At 37.1% G+C, this 20,902-nt stretch overlaps 2 protein-coding genes across 2 annotated transcripts; both read right to left on the bottom strand.

Annotated features, from left to right (window-relative positions):
* Positions 1 to 588: 588 nt before the first annotated feature.
* On the bottom strand, positions 589 to 6,539 carry LOC148878093 (ubiquitin-conjugating enzyme E2 enzyme activator PEX22-like). The gene is made up of 9 exons (XM_088948854.1): positions 6,179 to 6,539; positions 5,269 to 5,502; positions 5,137 to 5,184; positions 4,710 to 4,766; positions 4,516 to 4,617; positions 3,479 to 3,544; positions 2,037 to 2,138; positions 1,756 to 1,876; positions 589 to 908 (listed from the first exon to the last, which is right to left on the bottom strand). The coding sequence occupies exons 1-8, from the start codon at positions 6,284 to 6,286 to the stop codon at positions 1,763 to 1,765; spliced, it is 831 nt and encodes a 276-aa protein (XP_088804980.1). The 5' UTR covers positions 6,287 to 6,539; the 3' UTR covers positions 589 to 908; positions 1,756 to 1,762.
* A 7,635-nt stretch (positions 6,540 to 14,174) lies between these two features.
* Positions 14,175 to 17,048, bottom strand: CYCP2;1 (cyclin p2;1). Its single transcript, XM_088948865.1, has 2 exons — positions 16,176 to 17,048; positions 14,175 to 14,541 (listed from the first exon to the last, which is right to left on the bottom strand). Exons 1-2 carry the CDS (start codon positions 16,580 to 16,582, stop codon positions 14,265 to 14,267), a joined length of 684 nt encoding a protein of 227 aa, XP_088804991.1. The 5' UTR covers positions 16,583 to 17,048; the 3' UTR covers positions 14,175 to 14,264.
* Positions 17,049 to 20,902: the final 3,854 nt, after the last annotated feature.

The raw sequence follows: 20,902 nt of genomic DNA, 5'->3' as shown, positions 1-20,902 counted from the left end.
TTCACACCAAGCATAGCCTCAATGTAAGATCTGGGTTTCACTCGGTTTCCCATCTCGTAGGCACACGCACTATTAACAAAGGGAAAAACTTAGACCTGCCAAAACTAAACTTTAATATTGTCCTACTGGTTGGCTGTATTTCACAACAAAGCTTCTATTGCAAACTATAATTTTGTCAAACTCGGTCATTGACGCGCTCGCACATTATGAAGCTTTACCATACTGTCATCTATTTTTCTAATTTACTCCTGAGGCCGGATTAAGGCCTAATGCATCGCCCCAAACAAATGTTTTATGCTCGATTCAGTGTTCTGAGCTAAATTCAGACAGGGAAAGACAGGCAACGATTCCAATCAAGAGCGAAGCATTGAGAATTTGGGAATAATTACACTTATTAGTGCTAGGTTGGCACTTGGCAGTCAATTTATAGTCAAGACGGACTTCATCAATTCAAGAAAGTTGTGAAGTTGACTTGACCGAGAACCATACATATGACTTACGGTATCCTAGTTCACTCGGTACGTGACATGATAAAGGAAATGAAACTTCCACCAATGTTTCTTGCACAAGACTACTGTGAGAAATATGGATACCAAATGAACTCAAGTCACCATAATTGCATACTCGAGTAACAAATACTGCATAGAAACGTTATTAACTAGTTCAGAAATTTTCATGGATAACTCGTCCAAGTTCAGATAAGCAATCTAATGCACAAAATTTTCAACAAGGAAAACCACGTCCTCCCAGAAAATAACGGGAATCAGCTTGTGGTTCCATCACTTGACAAATGACCAGTCAACATGGCTTGAGCACTGGCTTGAATTCTTTAACTATCTTGAGCAACAGGCAAGATCAAATGGGTAATCCTCTGTTCCTCACCATATCATGTTGCGCATGGGAGGCAGCTGGTTAAATTCCAAAGCATAACAAAAGGTTAAAAATGGCAATACAAGCTAAAATTGGAACTGCAAAAGGTACAAGTCTAGGCTTGGAACCATGTTGCATGGACACTTCGGTTCAGAATGGTTGTCGTATCCTTGCTGCACAGCTGTGAGCATTAACAACCACATAATACGTGGGGACTATTTTGTTTCATCTGTATATGTGATTAAAGAACCTCAAACTAGGGTAGAATTTTGACATGAATGGTAAGTTTGTAATACTTCATCAACCTTTGTTTGCAGTGTTGTTTGCTGATTTGTACATCTTCATTTATTTTTTTTTCTTTTTCAACAGCTATCTTATTATTTATTACATAAAAGACATGCTATCTAACACTAGCACATAACAGCCCAGTCCTTAAAATTTTAGGCTTGCCAAATCCAAATTCTAACACCTGTACCAGTATCCAAGTATAGGTGTAGACCCAATCATCCAACCCCTAAATGGAGCAAAAGGGCAAAATGGCATTATATGCTAAAACTGGAAAGCGTGAAGTACAATGTCAGCATGGACCAGAGACTACAGTAATCTACAGGCCTTCATTGTTGGATCTAGTCAATAGTCATTGCAATTTGCACCATCTATTAACAGCATGGATAGTAGACCAATTTGCAATAATCATTGCAATTTGATCCATGCAACATAGACCAGAGACTTCAATTGTCATCGTCTAAGGGCTATTATGCTAACACAACATCAGAGCAAGCATATAACTTGTGTGCATCTCTTACAAGCTTCAACATCATACAATCTTTTTTTTTTATTTTCGTCGTTTTTTTTTCCGATGGATAGCTTGAGCAGCATACTTACTGGTGAATTAATTTCTATCTGGGAATCCAAAAAACTGCTCCAAGGTTGGTGAACAGAACACATTAGAAGCAGTACATTCGGATCTGTTAGGAGAGATGTGAAGCTGAAATTTGATGAACCTCTGAACAAATAAAAGGAAAACTTAGATGGTGCATTCTAGAAGATTATGCTATCAAAAATAAAAATAAAAAAAGGTTATATCATGTGCAACTAGAACTTCATAGACAAAATGGTGGTTAAACCACAGTTAAAGAAATGAGAGATGGGTAATAGGAATGTACTGCTAACTGGAAGATGATCTCAGGATTTGTATCAATATGCCAATCTGGTTCAAGTTGCCGAACAAAAGATGATCGTCCATTCTCTGTGCTACAGAAGAGAACCTGCAGGCGCATTTATATGAGGAATTACAAATGGGCTACAAATTGGCAAGAAAACATTTCATGTTGTTGTCCTTTTTGTTGAAAAAGATGTAAAACAATGTTAAGAAAAGAATATCATATTGCGACAGATAATACCATAGCAACTATATCTCAACTTCAGTTTCCCATCACAGGCTGGTTAACTTAATGTATAAACATATAGCTGTTGGTAAAGCAAAAGACATCTCACAAAATTAACAAAGACTCATAAATAATGGATTGAAATAGACTTCAAACCTGGTTTTTTTTTGAGCTTGACTATGATACCGTAAAGGAATGATGTCTATAAAACTTGCAACCAATCAAATGGTCTCACTATGGGGGGGGGGGGGGGGGGGGGAGGGGGTGATTGATGAAAGTTCTCCCAGTATCCTTATTAAAATAGACAAAATCTTGGGATCCAATGTTGGCCCCAGTAATATGTAGGAGGGGTCGACTGGATATATGCTTACTCTTTGGCACTTTTTGGCACAAAGTGAACGCTCTCAGATTCAAGCCTGAGATTTTACCATCACACCAATCCATGGCCCCTTGACAACCTCCATAATTACAATGGGACTTTAGTACCTCACAGGACATATTTACTTGCTTCAGTAATGGTTCACCTCAGTACTGGTTAGTATTTGGATAATACTAGTTAGGAAATCTTAACCCGCAATAAAAAAGTACTGCAACATTTTTTACCAACCCTGGTAACAATGACATAGATAAGGACCCAATTTGCAATTATTCTTATCCATATACCATCTTTACAAGGGTTTCTGTCCCCCTGGCCTTTTGGCTTTTGGTGCATCACTGCATCCAAACTCTTTCCTATTAAATACTCAAATCACAATTTTCAAGTCACCTCATTCAACAAAATAGGTCGGCGAGCACTTAAAAGCACTTCTTATCAGTAAAACAATCATATCCATGTCAAAGAAAATTCCTTCTAGGTCACTCAAATGATACCTGAAGCATAAATAAGTTGCTAATTGGAAAGTGAAGCAGTGAAAGCAGAGTGCTAAGAAAATCTGAGAATTCTAATAGTTTTAAGACTTGATAAAGATCCTAAATACACAAACAGAAGAGAGAAAAAAGGGTGAGGGAAGAGTCTAGAATGTAGAAACTATAAAACTGATACAATCTTTTATGCAGCATAGGAAATTTACACAAGAAAAAAAGGTTGCACGAGCAATCTTACAGTAGCAAAAAGAGTGGTATCACATAATCCCATCAGAAGAATATTAGCACAATCAAGATCACATAAAGTAGTTTGTATGTTTTCTGTTAATTCTTTTTAAGTCAACAATGATAATTACCTTATCTTTGATTAAACCACCAGAAGTGAAAACTCCAGCATTTTCTAAGGCTAAAAGAACCTTTTCCTGCAAAATGTTTTTGCCTCTTGTAAATGACAAGGTAGTTAAGTTAAACAAAATAAGTGTAAATTAGCAGCATAATGCATAAATTCTTTATAAGACTGTAAAATATGATTTTTTTACAGGTATGTGAGAATGCCTTTCATTAATATAATAAGGAAAGCAGGAGTCGGTTATGAACCCCCTATACAAAAAATTATATGACATCTATGGTGCAACATTTACAAGATAAACACCCATTTAACCATCATTAGTTACAAAAATGATATTGGTCCCCGCACCAAATGTGCAAGGATGCAATTCCTTAAATGAGAGGACTTTAAGATATAGATCCAAAAATAGATGACCTGGCATTATAAATTGTATGGAAACCATAGTTCTCTTTCAGGATTGGAAATAAGCTTTAAAGGATAGGGCTAAATCAACTAATAGACAGCCATAATTGTCCAAGCCTTTTGACAAGGAAGCATCTACATAATAAAACCCTTAAAGTGAAAGTAACTTAAATTAAAAACTACATGGACAGAATTGATTACATGTTGCTATTGCACCCAAGATCGGCCCACATGTAAAAGTGAGGTATTCTTGAAAGGATGCATGCAGTGGACATGGAGGAAAATCTTAAAAGAAACAATTTAATTGACATGTAGGTCTTAACAATTTTGAGTCAGGTTTTTCCATTTCACAAAATGACCTAACTGTTTTTGTTTAACTGCTCACATTATTGACTTATTGTTCAGAACTTTCAAACTCCTCTAAATAGAATTACCTTGTAATAATTAAAAAAATAAAGAACACTGAGGTTCACAAAGGAGCTAAAAGCATGCAAAAGGAGCATGCTGCTTTACCACTCCAAGTTTCGCTTGTACACATCATGCATAAGTAGGCAACTTCTCTGCTTTCATTTTTCTTTATGAAAATGAAATAATCACTGTTTAAAATATCAAGAAGACATAAGAAAAAGCATCTGGACACACCCCACTTTCATCATCCAATATTCTTTCCATGAGATAAAGATCACAGAATTTTGTGATCTCTAATAGTACTTCCAGAACAGAAGGTCTCACTGCTGCTTGTTTCTGCACAACAACAAATTAAATAATGTTCGTCATTATGTGTTCTTTCTTTTTTTTTTTTTTTATGTCAACGTACAGAAAAGGATATCACTTACCTGGAGCTCCTCTGGACTACTCTCCTCAAGAATTACACCAAGCAACCGACATGTCACCTACAAAGACCAAATGAAGGGGTGTGAAAATTATAAATTCTTCTAACAAAGAAGGAGCAGGAACCTTTAGCCAACCAATATATTTTACAATTTACAGTAGATCTCATATCTCAGATAGATCACCATTTTTTTTTGATAATTCAAATAGATATAGATAGATCAACGTATTGCAGTAAGCTGAATAGGACCCCACAACTAAACCAAATCCCAACATCAACAATTAAACCGATATATTTTCTGATGTATCAAATTGACAGTTAATACCTTCCCAATCCATCCCAACATCAACAACTAAACCAAATACCAACAAAGTTAACTATCTAATGCATGAAAATGCAGTTTGTACAGGTAGAGGAGATAGACCAAATACCTTCCTTCCCTCACTCAACTTTTGCCTTACTATTTGTCCTAGCGTTGGCTGAAAAACAGAGAACAAAAGACATCAAACTTCAATCTCTATTAACAAAACACTTATTCAAGCATAAAAGGAATCATTTAATACCTTTACTGGTTGAAAGAACTCATCAATCACATTCTGAGCTCTTGAATCCTCTGAAGAGCAAATTCCGGGAGAAACTGGAGCTCCATCTGAATGAGTATTCACACCCGAAGTACTAGGTGTAGGAGCCAGCCGCTTAGGTTGTCTTCTTTGATGCCTGGGTGGAGTTCTGAACAATCTCCAGGTAAATACTATTGCAATAGCAAGCCCAGCAAGAGCCCCAAGAGAACAAGAGTTCTGATTTTGAAATCAAAGCAGCAAGAAACTCCAATAAGTAATGCAGTTACATACTTGCATATGGTATGGCTTTGCAAAAGGTGTTTGCCACATTTCTTAACAGCACTATCAGATTAGTAACATAGCTCTCAATGCTATAACCTCAGGAAACACTATTATCAGATGGAAACTTCATGGATTATGGGGGAAAGGAAAGTGAAAACCCCAGAGTGTACACAGTTTTTTTTTTTTTTTTAATTAGGAATAAGCATCCAGGCAAGTGCTCAAGAAAGAAGGACTTCGCATCTTTTACTTAGGGTGATCACGGTGGTAAACCTTTACTTTTATTAGAAACAAACATCAGCAGCCGAAAATCCTACTAATTGTAAGCGACCGAAAGCTCTCATTCAACTCATTTTATTGTTACATATTTTCTGATGTATCATACTAAGATTCCTACTCTTTTCCATCAAAACTCGGAATCGGTCTAAAAAATATTCAATCAATTGTTCTGAAAGACAAATCAATCTTAAAATTTATCATAAAAGTGGAATTTAAAATCAATACAGAATTTTTATCTCATCAGCCGAAGCAAATTAAAGGACAGAGAGGTGGCATGTAGAAGAACCTAATAGATCCCCAAACCGAGTATGATAATTCCTAACTGAGAAGAAACCAAAGAGAGAAATATAAGAACCAGATTGTCGAAGGAGATCGAGAAGAGATTGGACATCTTGACGGTGAGATAGGCGCCGAATCTCTTGAGCAACTGGACCAACTCTTCTTTGGATGAGTCGTTGCCCATCGCCGAAGGAACTTCGAGAACGGAGTCTTGTCGTTGTCTTTCCTTCTCGTACTCTCTAGAGATCAAAGCCTGACATAATCAAATCAGCGAAGCCGTTCGTTTGTGGTGGATTTCGCGGGAGGAACCCTTCAACAATGGAGAGAGAGAGAGAGAGAGGACCCCTGGCTCAGTTGGAAGGACTTTTTAGTAGTTCTTCATTCTGTTGCTGGAAATCACAGACCATTTTATTTACCCTGTAAAAAAATATATAGATAAAATAAAAATGTGGGAGGATTGATTTTATACATCTGAGGTCAAAGGTCAAAGTGCGTGGTGGGTGGGACCTTGGACGCTTTGCTGATGTTATACTTGTATCTAATGGATCGACGATGGTGGATCCACAATACAAATTCAACCAGATAGATCGCTACATACTAGTTCGAATTATCAACATTTCTACGAAGAAATAAGGACACACCACGATGATGTGGCACATTGTGATTGGTGAAATATGGCCTGTTCCCCTTAGAGGAATATAACGCGAACTACTGTACATGTAATGGGACAATGGAAGAGATCTTATTGGTCATAAACTCATGATGGTGTGGGCCAATCAGTTGCTGTATCCTACGGTACAAATTTATGATTTTTGGACGTTGGGCTCGGTTTGGAAGGAGTACAAATGCAAGTTTGTAGAGTGCAATATGTATTTACACTGATTGGAGAGTGTAATATGTATTTACACTCTCCCAATTTGCATTTGTACTCCTTCCAAACTGTGCCTTTAATTGCAATTTAAAGGACGAACATCTTCTAGGAAACTTGTGGTATTTATTTGCTGTTGCACTGAAATAATTAACGTTTCTATAAAAATCAAGTGAATTATGTTAATTGAAGTGTGCAATTGCAATCACGACTTCATTAGAATTAATTTCTAGATTTTGTTCACATTTTTCCTGCATGTGTTTCTTTTAAACCAAACACAGAATTAGTGATTGATTAGTTCAGGAAATCCGGATTCATCCCTAACTCCAAATATAATATAATTGGAGAGAATGTAGAGACCAATTCACCACTCGCCTGTTAACACTTACTATAAAGTCATGTCTTTAATATATTGTTTAAAAAATCCCTTAAAATATTCTGATTTTTCTAATAATTGATAAAATCCTCCCCTATTATTAGAATATTGTTATAATTCATTCACATGTAATGTCACATGACTAGTATTTTTTTTTTAATTTCTAAAAGCTATTGTTTTCAGTCAAAAATGCCCTTTCATCTTGGTTAAAATATCAAGTTTTTCATTTATTGTTCTTCAAATTTTTAAAATAGAATCCAATGGATTGAAATTCTCAACAAGGCCACTACTTGCAATTAGCTGGGTCATATGTTGTAGGGTGTATTCCAGAGCACCCGAACTGTCATGAAAAGCATACCTCATAGAGAATTGGACTTGTGTGTGATAATCAATGCAATTTTATGCAAAAATTCAAGTGATAGAGAGCGGTAGAAGTTTCTTTTAGGCTATGTTTGGTTTGGAGGAAAAGGTAAGGAGAACTATACAAGGTTTGTAAAAGTTTTTTTTTTTTTTTTTCCTTTTCCTACTTTTTTCCTTCAGACCAAACACAGCCTTAAGTTTTATCTTGACAGCAGGGTTGAAGTTTTAGTCAAACAGTGCACCATCCAATCGCTAGAGCGTCAGAAGTTTTTTTAGGTTCAAACCAAACACAGCCTTAAGTTTTATCTTGACAACAGGGTTGAGTTTTTAGTCAAACTGCACCATCCAATCTCTAGATATTGATCAATATTGAATGATGATGCCAATTGTCAAAAAAAAAAAAAAAAAAAACTTTAAGGATACTTTAACGCCCTGTTCACTCTTCAATAAGTCACTTATTCGAGTAAGTGAATTTACCCATGTTCTTTTATTTCTCATGTAAATAAGGCAATGATCATTTTAGTTATAAAAACTCATTATTAAAATGTGCATTTTTGTCCCATTGAAACAAATTTCTCCCCATGTGGGAAAGTTTTTTACCCACCTAGGAGATGAGTATCATTTACTTAGAAAAATAAATCTAAAAAATGAACATGGTTTTCTTAGTTAATGATAATCAAAATCTCCACTGACCAACTTTCCCCCTCTCAAAATCTAAAAAAAAAAACGCCCCCTAAGAGATTTTTCAAACAATACGGTAAGTTTTACTCTATTTCCTACAACCTAGGAGTAGTTTAAATATTTTACTATTTTACCCAAAAAAATATGTTAATCAACTGCTAATATTGATTGTTACATTAAGGGGGTGTTCTTTTTTTGGATTTTGAGAGGGGGAAAGTTGGTCAATGGGATTTTGGTTCCTATTGACCAAGAATCCCATGTTCTTTTTTGGATTTATGTGGGGACTAAGGAAAATTTATTTTCTTGGGTATCACTGATACCCATATTCTAAGTGGATAAATAACTTTCCTACTTGGGAGAAAATTTGCCAACACTTAAATGGGACAAAAATGTCCTTTTTAATAATGATTTTTTATGATTAAAATGGCCATTACCTTATTTACATGAGAAATAAAAGAACATGGATAAGCGAACTTACCCGGATAAGTGTTTCCTAGGTAACTGCATTTACCCAAATAAGTAACTTACCGAAAAATGAACAGGGCCTAAGAGATGGATCAATTTATTATGTTTTGGCAATTTTCCTCCCTTAACGAGTTTTCCCACATTGACTCTAACACCAGGTAAGTTCATCTATTTCCAACTCAGAACCAGTTCATTGCTGGAAAAGAGTATCTTCATCATCTAAGCCTTATCTAGCTGTATTGGGGTGGGTGGTCACATGAATTCTATTTTCTCATTAATCTCGTCTATTTAATTATATATATTGTTAAATTATGAACCTTAAATGATTTCTTTCTTACTCTTATCCATGTTCTATCTTCAGTCCTTTTAATTCCTTCAACTTTCAATAGATCACTTACTTCTTACAGTGTTGTCGAAGTAGTATTTCTTAGACATTGGGAGCTTATTTTACATTGTTGGTTTTAAGACTGGATGAAAGAAGAGGGTTGTGTCAGATTGACACCCGGCAGAATCATGAATCTTGTATTGTTAAGGACTATGAATTCTCTAAACCTATTTTGGTTAGAACGAAAAGGTAAGAAAACCTGTACAACCTAAAGATTAACAGATGGCATCATGCTAATCAGAATCCACCAGGTTAGCCTGATGTGTGGGACCAATATAATGACATGGTTTATCCTGATTGGCCCAAATAAACAAGAGTGAAACTGTAACAATTCATGCTACGTAACCTAATCATACACACACAAGTATCCTTGACTCCTTGCAATAATAGACTGTTCTGCAAATTTCCTCATCCCAATTAGAATCCAGTTGAAGGAAAACTGCATAGTTAGGTTGGGGTTAAGCTGACTTGGTGCTAACGCTATATCACTCATGCTTGTAAAGTGAACAAATCTCACTCTATCCAACCTCCAGCTTCCAATTCCTTAATAATATTAATTGTTTCTCAAACTTAAAAGATATGGTTATTGGATGCTTATCTATCTATGCCATTTATATTATTGAAGGGAGATGGTGATGTCTAATGTGTCTCCCTATGATTTTTATACATTAAAAATTGTAAAATTCACGTATGAGATTAAGCATGTTCTCTCTCCCTTCTTCAGTGTATTTTTCTTTTATTTTTCATCTTTTCTTAAAACTCATACTTTCTCTCTCTAACTTCATTCACTTTTCTCAAAATTTTCTTTCATTCTTTCTACTTTTTCTCACAGTACTGAATCCAGATCAGTTTGATTAATTGAAGTAAACGAATGGCTTCTTTCTACAAGACAAGATGAATCAAGGACCCTGATGTCTCTATTCTGGCCTAAAATATAGGTATTCAACGAATCAGAAAAGCATGAATAATAAAAATCGCATGGCAGAACACTAGAACTAAAGATAAAAGACAAGTGACCCGCATTAGCAAACCAGTCTGCAGGTCCCCTCCATCCCTACGATCAATATAATGAGTTTAATCAACTGAGATTGCTAATTAAGGTTCTGCAAGGTGCCAATTGACTGGTTGATAAGATCTCTAGCCGGTTTAGCAGAGACTTGGGATTGAATCCCCGTCTGCACTAGGGTTTGGAGGGATGTTATGGATTCGGGGGATGGACTACCCCGTTGTGTAGTCATGGAAAAAAAAAAAGATCGACAATTAAGTTTTAACTTTATTTTATTTATTTGTAAGCAATAAAATAGAAAGTAGAATCATGTGGTTCTCACTTTGAAACAATGGAGGCATGTAGAAGTTTTTTTTTTTTTTTTTCTAGAGAGTAAAATAGAAAGATAAATGATGCAGACCCCATTTTTCATAGGAAAAAGAAATTTAAATCATGGTCACAATCAAATATAAACATGGGGTTTTTATTGTTCATTCCACCCACTACAAATCATGATTCAGTTGCCCATAAACTTTAGTACAGTTGGAACAATAATAGGTGGGGGAATGAATCAAAATTCAACGGGGTAGAGCTGTTCACAAACAAATTCAAACCGACCAACTAGGCCCGACCCAACCCAAATCGGCCGATTTTTCTTCACCACCGGTTGATTTTGAGTTGTAAAGATGCATAAACCAATTCAGTTCGGTAACTGAACCGAATTATCTAACTAGGTTGTCTCTATCCTAATTCTTTCTAGTTATTTACTAACTTTATTACTTATTTTTAGCATTAATTTTTTAGTTATTTCTTTGATTCTTTCTAATTACTAACTTAAATGGTGTTTGGAAGCATGGGCGCTTTTTGGAACCGATTTTCAAGAAAAAATGCCCATGTTTCCAAAACCCGTTTTTCACAAAAAAAAAAAAAAAAAAACTTCTGCCACATAGGCAGTGAGCAACACTAAATTGTTTGGTAAGGTGATTTTCATCACCGTTTTTCATGTATGAGCTGATAGGTAAGCACCACATAGGATACACATCAGTCAACCATTGGCGTTTCATGCATCGACGGGGTCCCAATTTTCAAGGCATACCCAATTTTTTAATAATCGGCTGAACCAAACAATGAGATACATGGGCATTTGTTGAAACGCCTATGTGGATCGAACATGACACCGTTTTTTCGAAAAATAGCCACGGTTCCAAACATCCCCTTAGTTATCTATTCTTTCTAGTATTTAGGATTGGCATTAATAGCAAGTATTGCAAGGCAAACAAAATTCCTAGTCCCTACACATTTACTCCTTTAGAAAATATTAGCTTCTTGCATTTTTTAGAAAGATTAAAAGAAAGGTTCCCTAGTCCCTAAGGATCTCTTTACACCAAATAGGCAATGGCAAATAGGAGTCTTTTTTTTCTTAGATTAGAGATTCTCTACTCTCTAAGCATTGCAAGTCCTAGTCTTCTTCCAAATTTCATTCTTCTTTGACTCTTTTTTTCCTAGTCCACCTCTTCAAGGCTCAAGCACTCTCAAGATTTTCAAATTTCAACATCACTCATTCACTTGGCCCTCCCATCTTCTCAAATCTCAACTCTCACTCTCTCAACTCAAGTCTCAAGTTTCAACTTCTCAAGACTCAAGCATCACATTCACGGGTTAGTATTTTTTTATTTAATATTTTTAAAATTTAATGCATGTTAAAAGTTGATATATTTTATTTGTGTTTTGTTTAAGCTTTGATGAAAATATCCGATTAGAAAAGAGGAGAAGCAGCAGCAACCCATGTTTTAATTGAGACAAAAGACTTGGTGGGAATAAACTGTGATTCTTATGTAGTTCTTCTTAGTGCTTGTGCTGAGTTTAAGGTGTCAGAAGAAGGGAAAAGGAAGGGTAGAGAGGTTCATGCGTTTGTACTCAGAACATGCCTCAATGATGTAAATGATGCCATTGAAAATGGGCTGGTGAACATGTATGCCAAATGTGCTGCCATTGACGATGCCTGCAAGGTTTTCAATTTCATGGGTGTTAAAGATTTGGTGTTGTGGAACTCCATGGTCTCTGGTCTTGACCAAAATGGACGTTTCAAAGAGGCAGTGATGAGCTTTCAATACATTAATTAGCACTTTAAGTTCATGTGCAAGCTTGGGGTCAGTTGAAACCCAAACCGACCAAATCAATTTTGTTTAGTAGAGGGTCGGTTCTGGTTTAATTTTTATGCAACCTGACCAAGTTGAATCAGTTAAAAAACACTAATAAACCAACCCAACCCAACCCATAAACAACCCTACAGGGTTTGTGAATCATAGCTGGAGTTGTTGGTAAATAAAACCCAAAAACCTAATAAAACTCCCTGACTTGACTGAACTCTAAATTTCCCAGACAAGGAATCTGAATGAGGTGTAAAATTCATATTCAGTTAAGATTTGCAAGAGCCTATAGAAAAGTAAAGCTTTCCTTCATAAGACAAACACCTGGGTTGGTGTATTATTTGTGTCAATAAGTTATTATTATTCTACCCTAAATGGAAAATTCTTTAATAACTTCTTGTCCAACTTGCATTATTTTTCATGCACATGGGTCATGGATCAAAGGGGTTTGATTATCTATCTAGCTCACCATTACACTTTCTCAAATAAAAATGTGAAAAACAAAATCAATGAAATAATAATGAATTTCAAATTATGTATTAAATGCATTTTACATCAATTACAAGGTTTTGAAGCATTGGAAATGCAAAAATATCAGAAAAGCAATTTTAAGATAAGCATTGTGATATGCTTTGGACACACATTGATATGATAGAAAAATTAAGAAACTCAAATAATTCCCAAAAACATATTAATAACACTAAATATAAATTTCAAACTACCGTAAATAAGTCATATGCACAAAATAGAAACACGTTTTAATGGTTTGTGTGAAGTGTGAACTATTAGGACACAATTGATAAATGCTGGAAAATGATAGACTGAAATGTTCAAGTAAATGAGTATATCTTAAATATTAGAAGATCGACATAATTTGTATTAATATTTATAAACATAAATTTGAATAATCAATTTTTAACATTTACAAACAATCATTCACTAAGGCTATGTTGGGTTTGAAGGAAAAGGTAGGAAAAGGTAGGAAAACCTATACAAGGTTTGTAAAGGTTTCCCTTCCTTTCCCACATTTTCCTTCAAAAGAAAACTTAAGATTGAAAATACATGCCACTACGACCATGAATTGGACAAATGGAGCAGTGGTGGGTTTATTGTCTTTTCAACCTATAGATCAAGGTTCAAATAGTATGAATACAAAAAATTATAAGTTATAGACTTATAGTAATTAGGGAAATTTTAATGCGTGAGAAAGTCAAATAAATATTCGAAGAGAATTTAAACCAGTAATGCATATGAAGTCTTTTAGCCATTCCACCCATGCCATGTATCCATGACCTTAAGTATCAGAGAATGTTGAGAGCTTCTTCACATGACTCCCCCTACTTTTTCCATGTGGAGGGATCCTCTGGATGATCAGACTCTTGGGGACCCATTGGATTGGCCAAATGTTTGATTCCACACTCAATATCGGTTGTATACGGTATACCCACCCTTGTTTTGGACTTTTCATAACTATTCATATTTCTAATTTCTTAATATAAAAGTTATAACCTGTACAAGATAGACCCTTGGATGATCTGCTCTGAAATCCTGCATCTCTGTTCCCCAATAAGCCATCGAAAGCACGTGATTAAAGTTTAGAGGCTCGGGTTTCCTAGCCAATGAAGCAGTTGTCAGGAAGCAGCATCCTTCATCCTTCTAAATCTAGATATGTTATCACCTCTATGAAGTAAGCAAAGATGAAGTAGGCTCTCTTCATTTCCTATTTTTTTTCAATTCCAGTTTTCCATTTTCTACTCTACTCTGTGGGAAGAAAAGATTGAAATATATGCTATAAAACCTCATAAGATGAAGAGAGAAACTAGAATAAAACTAGCCAATCGGATAACTTTACAACTATTAAGCAAGTAGGAGATTAATTATGAAGAGGAACATTAACCAATGGTTTGAGAAGGTGAAGAACTCTTTGCAGTATCCTCAACAGAGATTTCTGTCTCATCATCAACAGAACTAGAGACAATTACCCTCTCGATTTTCTGACCAATACCAGACCAAATCATCTCTTTTTCCAAATGAAAGCAATAAGTCTCAAAGATTCGCGAGGTAACTATAACACTAAAATCCAACAGGAACAGCAACTCCAGTTCAAGCCGGTTCAACTCAGCATTACTCACACCACCAACACGAGCATAAAATGCATTATTGTAATGCCTGTATCATTACAGAGGGTGAATAGTGAGAGAGGATTCATAGATTAGAGTGATAATACATAAATCCTTTTCATAATTTAATATTTTATACAAACACATTCATCGAATAGGTGGAGTAGTCAAAGGAATCCAGGTTGATGAGTCAGTAGTTTACCAAAAAAGAAAAGATTGATGAGTCAGTGGGGACATAGGCACAGCCACATAATGCCATCTACTAAGAGAAATAAATGATAAGCATTATCCGATAACAGGCGTATTTGTCATGGAAAGACTAATCGAATCAGTGTAAGACAATAGCTAGCAAACAGATCCCTCTCAAGGACCAGAATTGACCAGGTGCATTATGAAATATATTTATCAATCCAGTCTATAATAGTATAATACAACTCAAACTGAATAAGGCCTTATCCCAACCATAAAGAAATGGGATCAGCCACCCAAATCCTGATTTGCCATTGCACTCTATCAGGAACCATATGCCTTGTTATATAGAGCCCTGAGATCATATTGTCAATCAAAATCATCAAATTGACAGGCCATGTATCCATACCTTCAATTATGGGGGTGCGAAAAGTGAACCTGAATACAAATCCCCAACCAACAGATGAACATGTTCTTTCAAATGACTGAAAAATAATGCCGGTGACTGCATCGAAAGGTTGTGATCATGTGTGGCCCCTCACTCTGATGTGATGACTGGGATTAGTGATGCAGAGAAATTGGACGCATAAGGGCTTTTATTTTTTCACATTGGAAGAGCAAAGAAATCTTGTGTGATTGGTTCTTTGTTTCAGGTTGGATGCTTCAAAACTCAAAAGAGTTTTTTTTTCTTTCTAGATTCGAGTGGGGAGTGAGAGTGGGATTCCTTTCTTACTTATCAGTGGCCATTGCTAATTTAGTAAGGGAAGCAATAATTAGAAGAGAAATGATAAGTTGGTAGAGTTGCAATGGTCCCATGGACAGCTAAGAAGTCCTCTAATTAGAGGACAAAGCAATTTAAAAAGTTGAAAGCTTTGCAGCCAAAAAAACAAGCAATATCAAGTACTAAGAGAATGATGTCTCCCTTGCTAAGTGCTTTTTACTGGAGATGACTCAGCAGTATCCAAAGGAGTGGGCCCCACCATTTCCATTCGTATTTACTGCCTTCAGTGAATTTGCCACGTGTGTAGTGAAATGCCCCTTCCCTACCGTAAGATTGCCACCTGTACAGCTAATTTCATTGGGGGGGGGGGGGTCGAGGGAGTTTCCCACCCAAAAAGCCAAAAACCGAACGGAAAGAACAGAGAGGATCAAAGGAAAAAAGATGAATACATTACGGGCACTGGTAGTGGTACTATAACAATATTGCACAATCCACTTAATAACAACACAATTTACCACTCTTAATTTTAGAAATCTCACCAACTTCCGTTTCTCCATCTCAACTTAGTTTCGATCCGATATCTTCCCAAAACCCAAAATACTAATAATAATCCACAAAATCATTCAAACAAGACCCACACATTTTAAAGCAATAAATAATGACAGAATGAAGGATGAAGATAAGCAATGCAAACCATCGTATCAATCAAATAAATAACCAGAAATTAAAGAAACAGAGAGAGAGAGAGAGAGAGAGAGAGAGAGAGAGCTCACACGTCATCGAGCACCTTCGATGCAACCATGACGCTCGTAACCAGCAATCTATGAACGTTGAGGGTGATAACGAGAGAGTCAGGGTACTTGTGCAGGAGCCTATCTATGTAAACGTATCCGACAACGAAGCAGGAAGGGCTACAGTTGGTGTACTTGTATATCCTCTCCAGGTACTTTGGTATACTAATGCTTGGTGCCCGTATTCCATGGAACACGCTCAGTCCCCTTCTGGACGGGCTCAAGCCCTCGAACTGGTTTTGGCCACAATCTACAACGAGGCGGTCGTTCCGGGCGACCAATCTCTCGAGCAGGAAAGACAGAACCGCTAGCACCCTCGGCGTTGTAGGCTCCTCATCGCTCATCTCCGGCCGGTGCGGAGCCTCCTCGCCGACGACTGATGATGACATCTATACCATTTTATTTTTCTATTTTTTTTCCTTCTCTAGTTTGCTAGGTACTGAAAATTGGGGAGTGACCAGTGGGTGGTTGTAAGACTCAAAAAGATGGGTTACCCAAGCGCATGTTATCTGTTTACGGAGGGGCCGTATATTGTACAAGTGACACGTGTCTCTTTATCAGGTTATTTGGGAGTAGAGATCTATCAGTCAGCTGCTAGGGACTAGGGTCTAGGGAGGTCTGAAAAGGAAGATAGAGTTTGGACAGAACAGTGAAAAGCAGAAAAGATGTTATTTTAGGTCTTGATAGTGTTATACACGTGGTCCGAAGTCCGATTTGTCCTGGTCGATCAATGAAGGAAAGTGGAAAGATATGAGAAAAGAAAAAGAAAAAGAGAAAACTGTCATGAGATGGCATTTGGCTTATAGCCAGCAAAGTTCCGCCGAGGAAACCAGATCTTTTAGCAACAAAATCCACGGCAGTTTTGCTGATTGGGTTTGTATTAGGGGAGAGAGAACAAACATTTCTACCAAAAAAAGGAAAGAAAAAAGAACAAACATGAATCCCAGGGTCGGTACCAACCTATTTCATATTGACCAACCTCGAATGGTTGAGACTATCCAGCTGTATCGTATTCGTATCAAAATTTTGATCTTTAAATCCAGCTGCTCACCCAATCTCCAACACACCCCATAGTCCAGCTGCTCACCTGATTAGCTTCACGAAAGATCATCATTGCAAGACTGAACCAATTACATTCATTTCGGTTCTGCATTTGCAAGTTGCAACTCTTGTGGACATACCAAGCTGCTCTTGACGATTTTTCCTTTTTTCCCCCAATTAGACATGGCCATGACGATTTTTACTAGAACACAATCACAACAGCATATGATCCTCCATTCACAAGGTTCATATATAGAATTAAGCCAAGTTTTGGGCTTTGACGGATTATTTGGTTAGGCTCAGATCTTTGGCAATTCGGGCCATGGCAAGCCCCGCACCAAACTGAACATATTCCCAAAGCATCATCATATGGGGGCGAACATCCTGCCCAAATGATATGAACTTTAATGAAGCACGTCCATGAAACATCCCACATACATAGTACATAACAGGCCGCCTCGGTGAGGAAGCACAAGGCAATAAACCGTTGCCCTTTCTCGCTTGTTACATTTCTAAATAACGTCCACAAGAGGCAAACACGCATGAAATAATAGCCAAGTATATATAAATGGACAACGAATCAGAGGACCAAAAGGCCCTCACTAGACCCTAGGGGTGAATTGGGAAGCTTCCCGTATAATACGTATCACTGATATGACCATACTTTGAAATTTGCTTCACTCTAATTACAAGGGTACTATAACAAAGGTATTATAACACAGCTCAAAGGGATTGTATGGCTATGCTATTATTTACATACTAGCGGAGGGGCCCTGCGTTGCTAGGGTTTGCTCATAAACTACCTGGTTCGAGCTCAATTCGAATTAGAGACATGAACTCGAACTCGAGTTCGACTCGAGTCAAAAGCTCAACTACCTTTGATTGCAGGTCTCTCAAGCAGTCAAGGTGCTGAGCCAAGGTCTCCCTCAAATGTTGAGGTGCCATATCGAGGTCTCCCTCAACTGTTGAAATGTCGAGCTGAGGTTTCCCTAGCAGGCGAGGTGTCAAGCTAAGGTCTCCCTTAGTCTTAGTGGTTGAGGTGTTGTCTAACTCGAGTTAGATTTGAATTAGAGACTTGAGCTTGAGCTCAAAAGTTCGAGCTTGGCTCAGCTCAAACTTGACTACCTTTGATTGTATGTCCCCTAGCAACCGAGATATTGAGCTGAGGTCTCCCTTAGTTGGAGAGAGAATGTCATTCTTCTAATTTATAAGGAGAGAGAGAGAGTGTGTGTGTGTGTGTGTGTCATTCTTGTAATTTGAAAGAAAAAAAAAACAAGAGAGAGAGAGACTTGGTAGGAGAGTGTGGCATTCTTGTAATTTGAAAGAAAAAAAGCAAAAGAGAGAAAGATGGTAGAGAGTGGCATTCTTGTAATTTCCATGAAAAAAGACAAAAAATACTGTTAGATTCCATTTCCCTCATCCTCAAGCCTTCTTATGTACACATTTTAGCTTAATATATTTACTAGCGGAGGGGGCCCTGTGTTGTAGGGGCTCGCTCATAAACTATTAGGCTCGAGCTCGAATTGAATTAGAGAATTCAGCTCGAGCTCGAACTCAGTTCGAGTCAAAAGCTCGAAAGTTTGAGCTCGGCTACCTTTGATTGCAGGTCTCTCAAGTAGCCGATGTGCCAAGCCGAGGTTTCAAGTCGATGCCAGTCTCAATTGTTGAGGTGCCAAATCGAGGTCTCCCTCAGTTGCTAAAGTGTCGAGCTAAGGTTTCCCTAGCATGCAAGGTGTCGAGCTAAGGTCTCTCTTAGTTAACAAGGTGCCGAGCTGAGGTCTCCCTCAGTTGTCAAGGTGCTAATCAGAGATCTCCCTCAGTGACCGAGGTGCCAAGCCGAGGTCTCCCTCAATGGTCGAGGTGTCATCTAGCTCGAGCTCGATTTGAATTAAAGACTTGAGCTTGAGCTCAAAAGTTCGAGCTGAGATCGGCTCGAACTTGACTACCTTTGATTGTAGGTCCCCTAGCATCCGAGATGCTGAGCTGAGGTCCCCCTCGATTGGAGAGAGAGTGGCATTCTTGTAATTTGTAAGAAAAAGAGAGAGAGTTGGTAGGAGAGAGAGTGGCATTCTTGTATTTTGAAAGAAATAAACAAGAGAGAGAGAGAGATAGTTGATAGGAAAGACTAAATCGGGGCGGGCTACCTGCAACCTGGTTGGAAATTGGATCGGCCCGACCCGGCACGACAGCCCATGGGATGTGCCAAGCCCAACACGATGGTCCGTACCGTGCTGGGCCGAGGGTTCATAGTCCACGGGCCGACACGACATGACATGACTATTCTACCGCAGCCCACGTGCCAACACGGTCCATCCCGCGACACAACCTGTAGCACGGCCTTTCATGGGTGGCCACAGTAGCCCGTCCGCTGTTGCCCTCCTAAAGCCCCAAGTCCCCCCAATGGCTAGTTTTAGCTTTTTGGTTTTTTTTTTACATAAATACCCCCCCTAACAACTATAAACAGTTATATAGGGGGTATTTAGGTATTTTGCTTATGAAGGGGAAAAATGACACAAATGCCCCCAACAACTATATAACAACTAGTTTAGGGAGGTTTTTTGGGTAAAGTTATAAATAACTTTATAATGACCAAAATACCCCTTCGTACAACTAAAAAATAGTTAGTTTTTAGGGTATTTTGGGCAATTAAATTATTTTCAATTCCTATAAATAGCCCTATCCTCCACCATTCTTCTCATCACACCAATTCAACAATCAACATTCAACAATTCTCTTATTTTCTTAATCTCTTCCCTCAGTCTCTCTTAAAAATTCTCTCTGCAATACGAGTGAACTCTAATAATCTAATTGTCGAATTGTCTGATTCTCCAAGTTAGCAATTTGGGAGGCTTTAACCATTGAAATCAAGTTGGGATTCTGAATCAACAATCTGGGATAAGTCCAATTAAATTAATTTTACTTTTTTAGAATTAAAAAGAAAATTATCTGCTCTTCCCAAAACCCCAAGTTTAGTAGCCCGATTTCGAAAATATTTAAAATAGAGGATGTTGAGGGGAAGGGGACAAAAGCAGTTTGCAAAAAATGTAGAAAAGACTTTAGCTATTGTAGCAAGAGTGGTACTAGCCATTTGAGTAGACATTTTCTCACACATGAGGAGGAAGAAGAAATAACCCACAATTTAAATGAATTATTGAAATAATGAAAAATAAATTTTAAAAATATTGGAAGAAGTCGGAGAACATTCTCGCCGCCATATCACGTGATATGTGATCTACTAACCCCTACGATGTCTGTAGACTACATGATACAGTTCCATCAGTCTTGTTTAGTTGTTTTAGTACAGGTACCACTATACCAGGGTTGGTTAGATGCAGTCATGATGTAGAATATAAATTACAACTTTACAATTACAACACAAAGAAGGGCATGATACTACTACATACACCAGATATTTCACCTAAAGCAGATGATGAAAATCATGATTCATGAACAATAGTTTACTAGTTGTATAGAATTTTTTATTTTTTTTCAAATTATTATAAATTTTGTTTTAGTTTTATTTAATTTATTTGCTATTAATGTAATTTTATATTTTCAATTTGTAACTATATTGTATTTTTTATATTTTATTAATTTATTCCATTTTCATATTTCATTCATTCAAGTATGAAGTATCCAACCATTGTATATTTCAATATTTGTATGCT

This window comes from Nelumbo lutea, chromosome 1, assembly GCF_056320005.1.
Source record: "Nelumbo lutea isolate HS-2025 chromosome 1, American lotus-T2T, whole genome shotgun sequence".
In the NCBI taxonomy this organism is placed as follows: domain Eukaryota; kingdom Viridiplantae; phylum Streptophyta; class Magnoliopsida; order Proteales; family Nelumbonaceae; genus Nelumbo; species Nelumbo lutea.
This window is presented reverse-complemented; position numbering and strand designations above follow the sequence as displayed.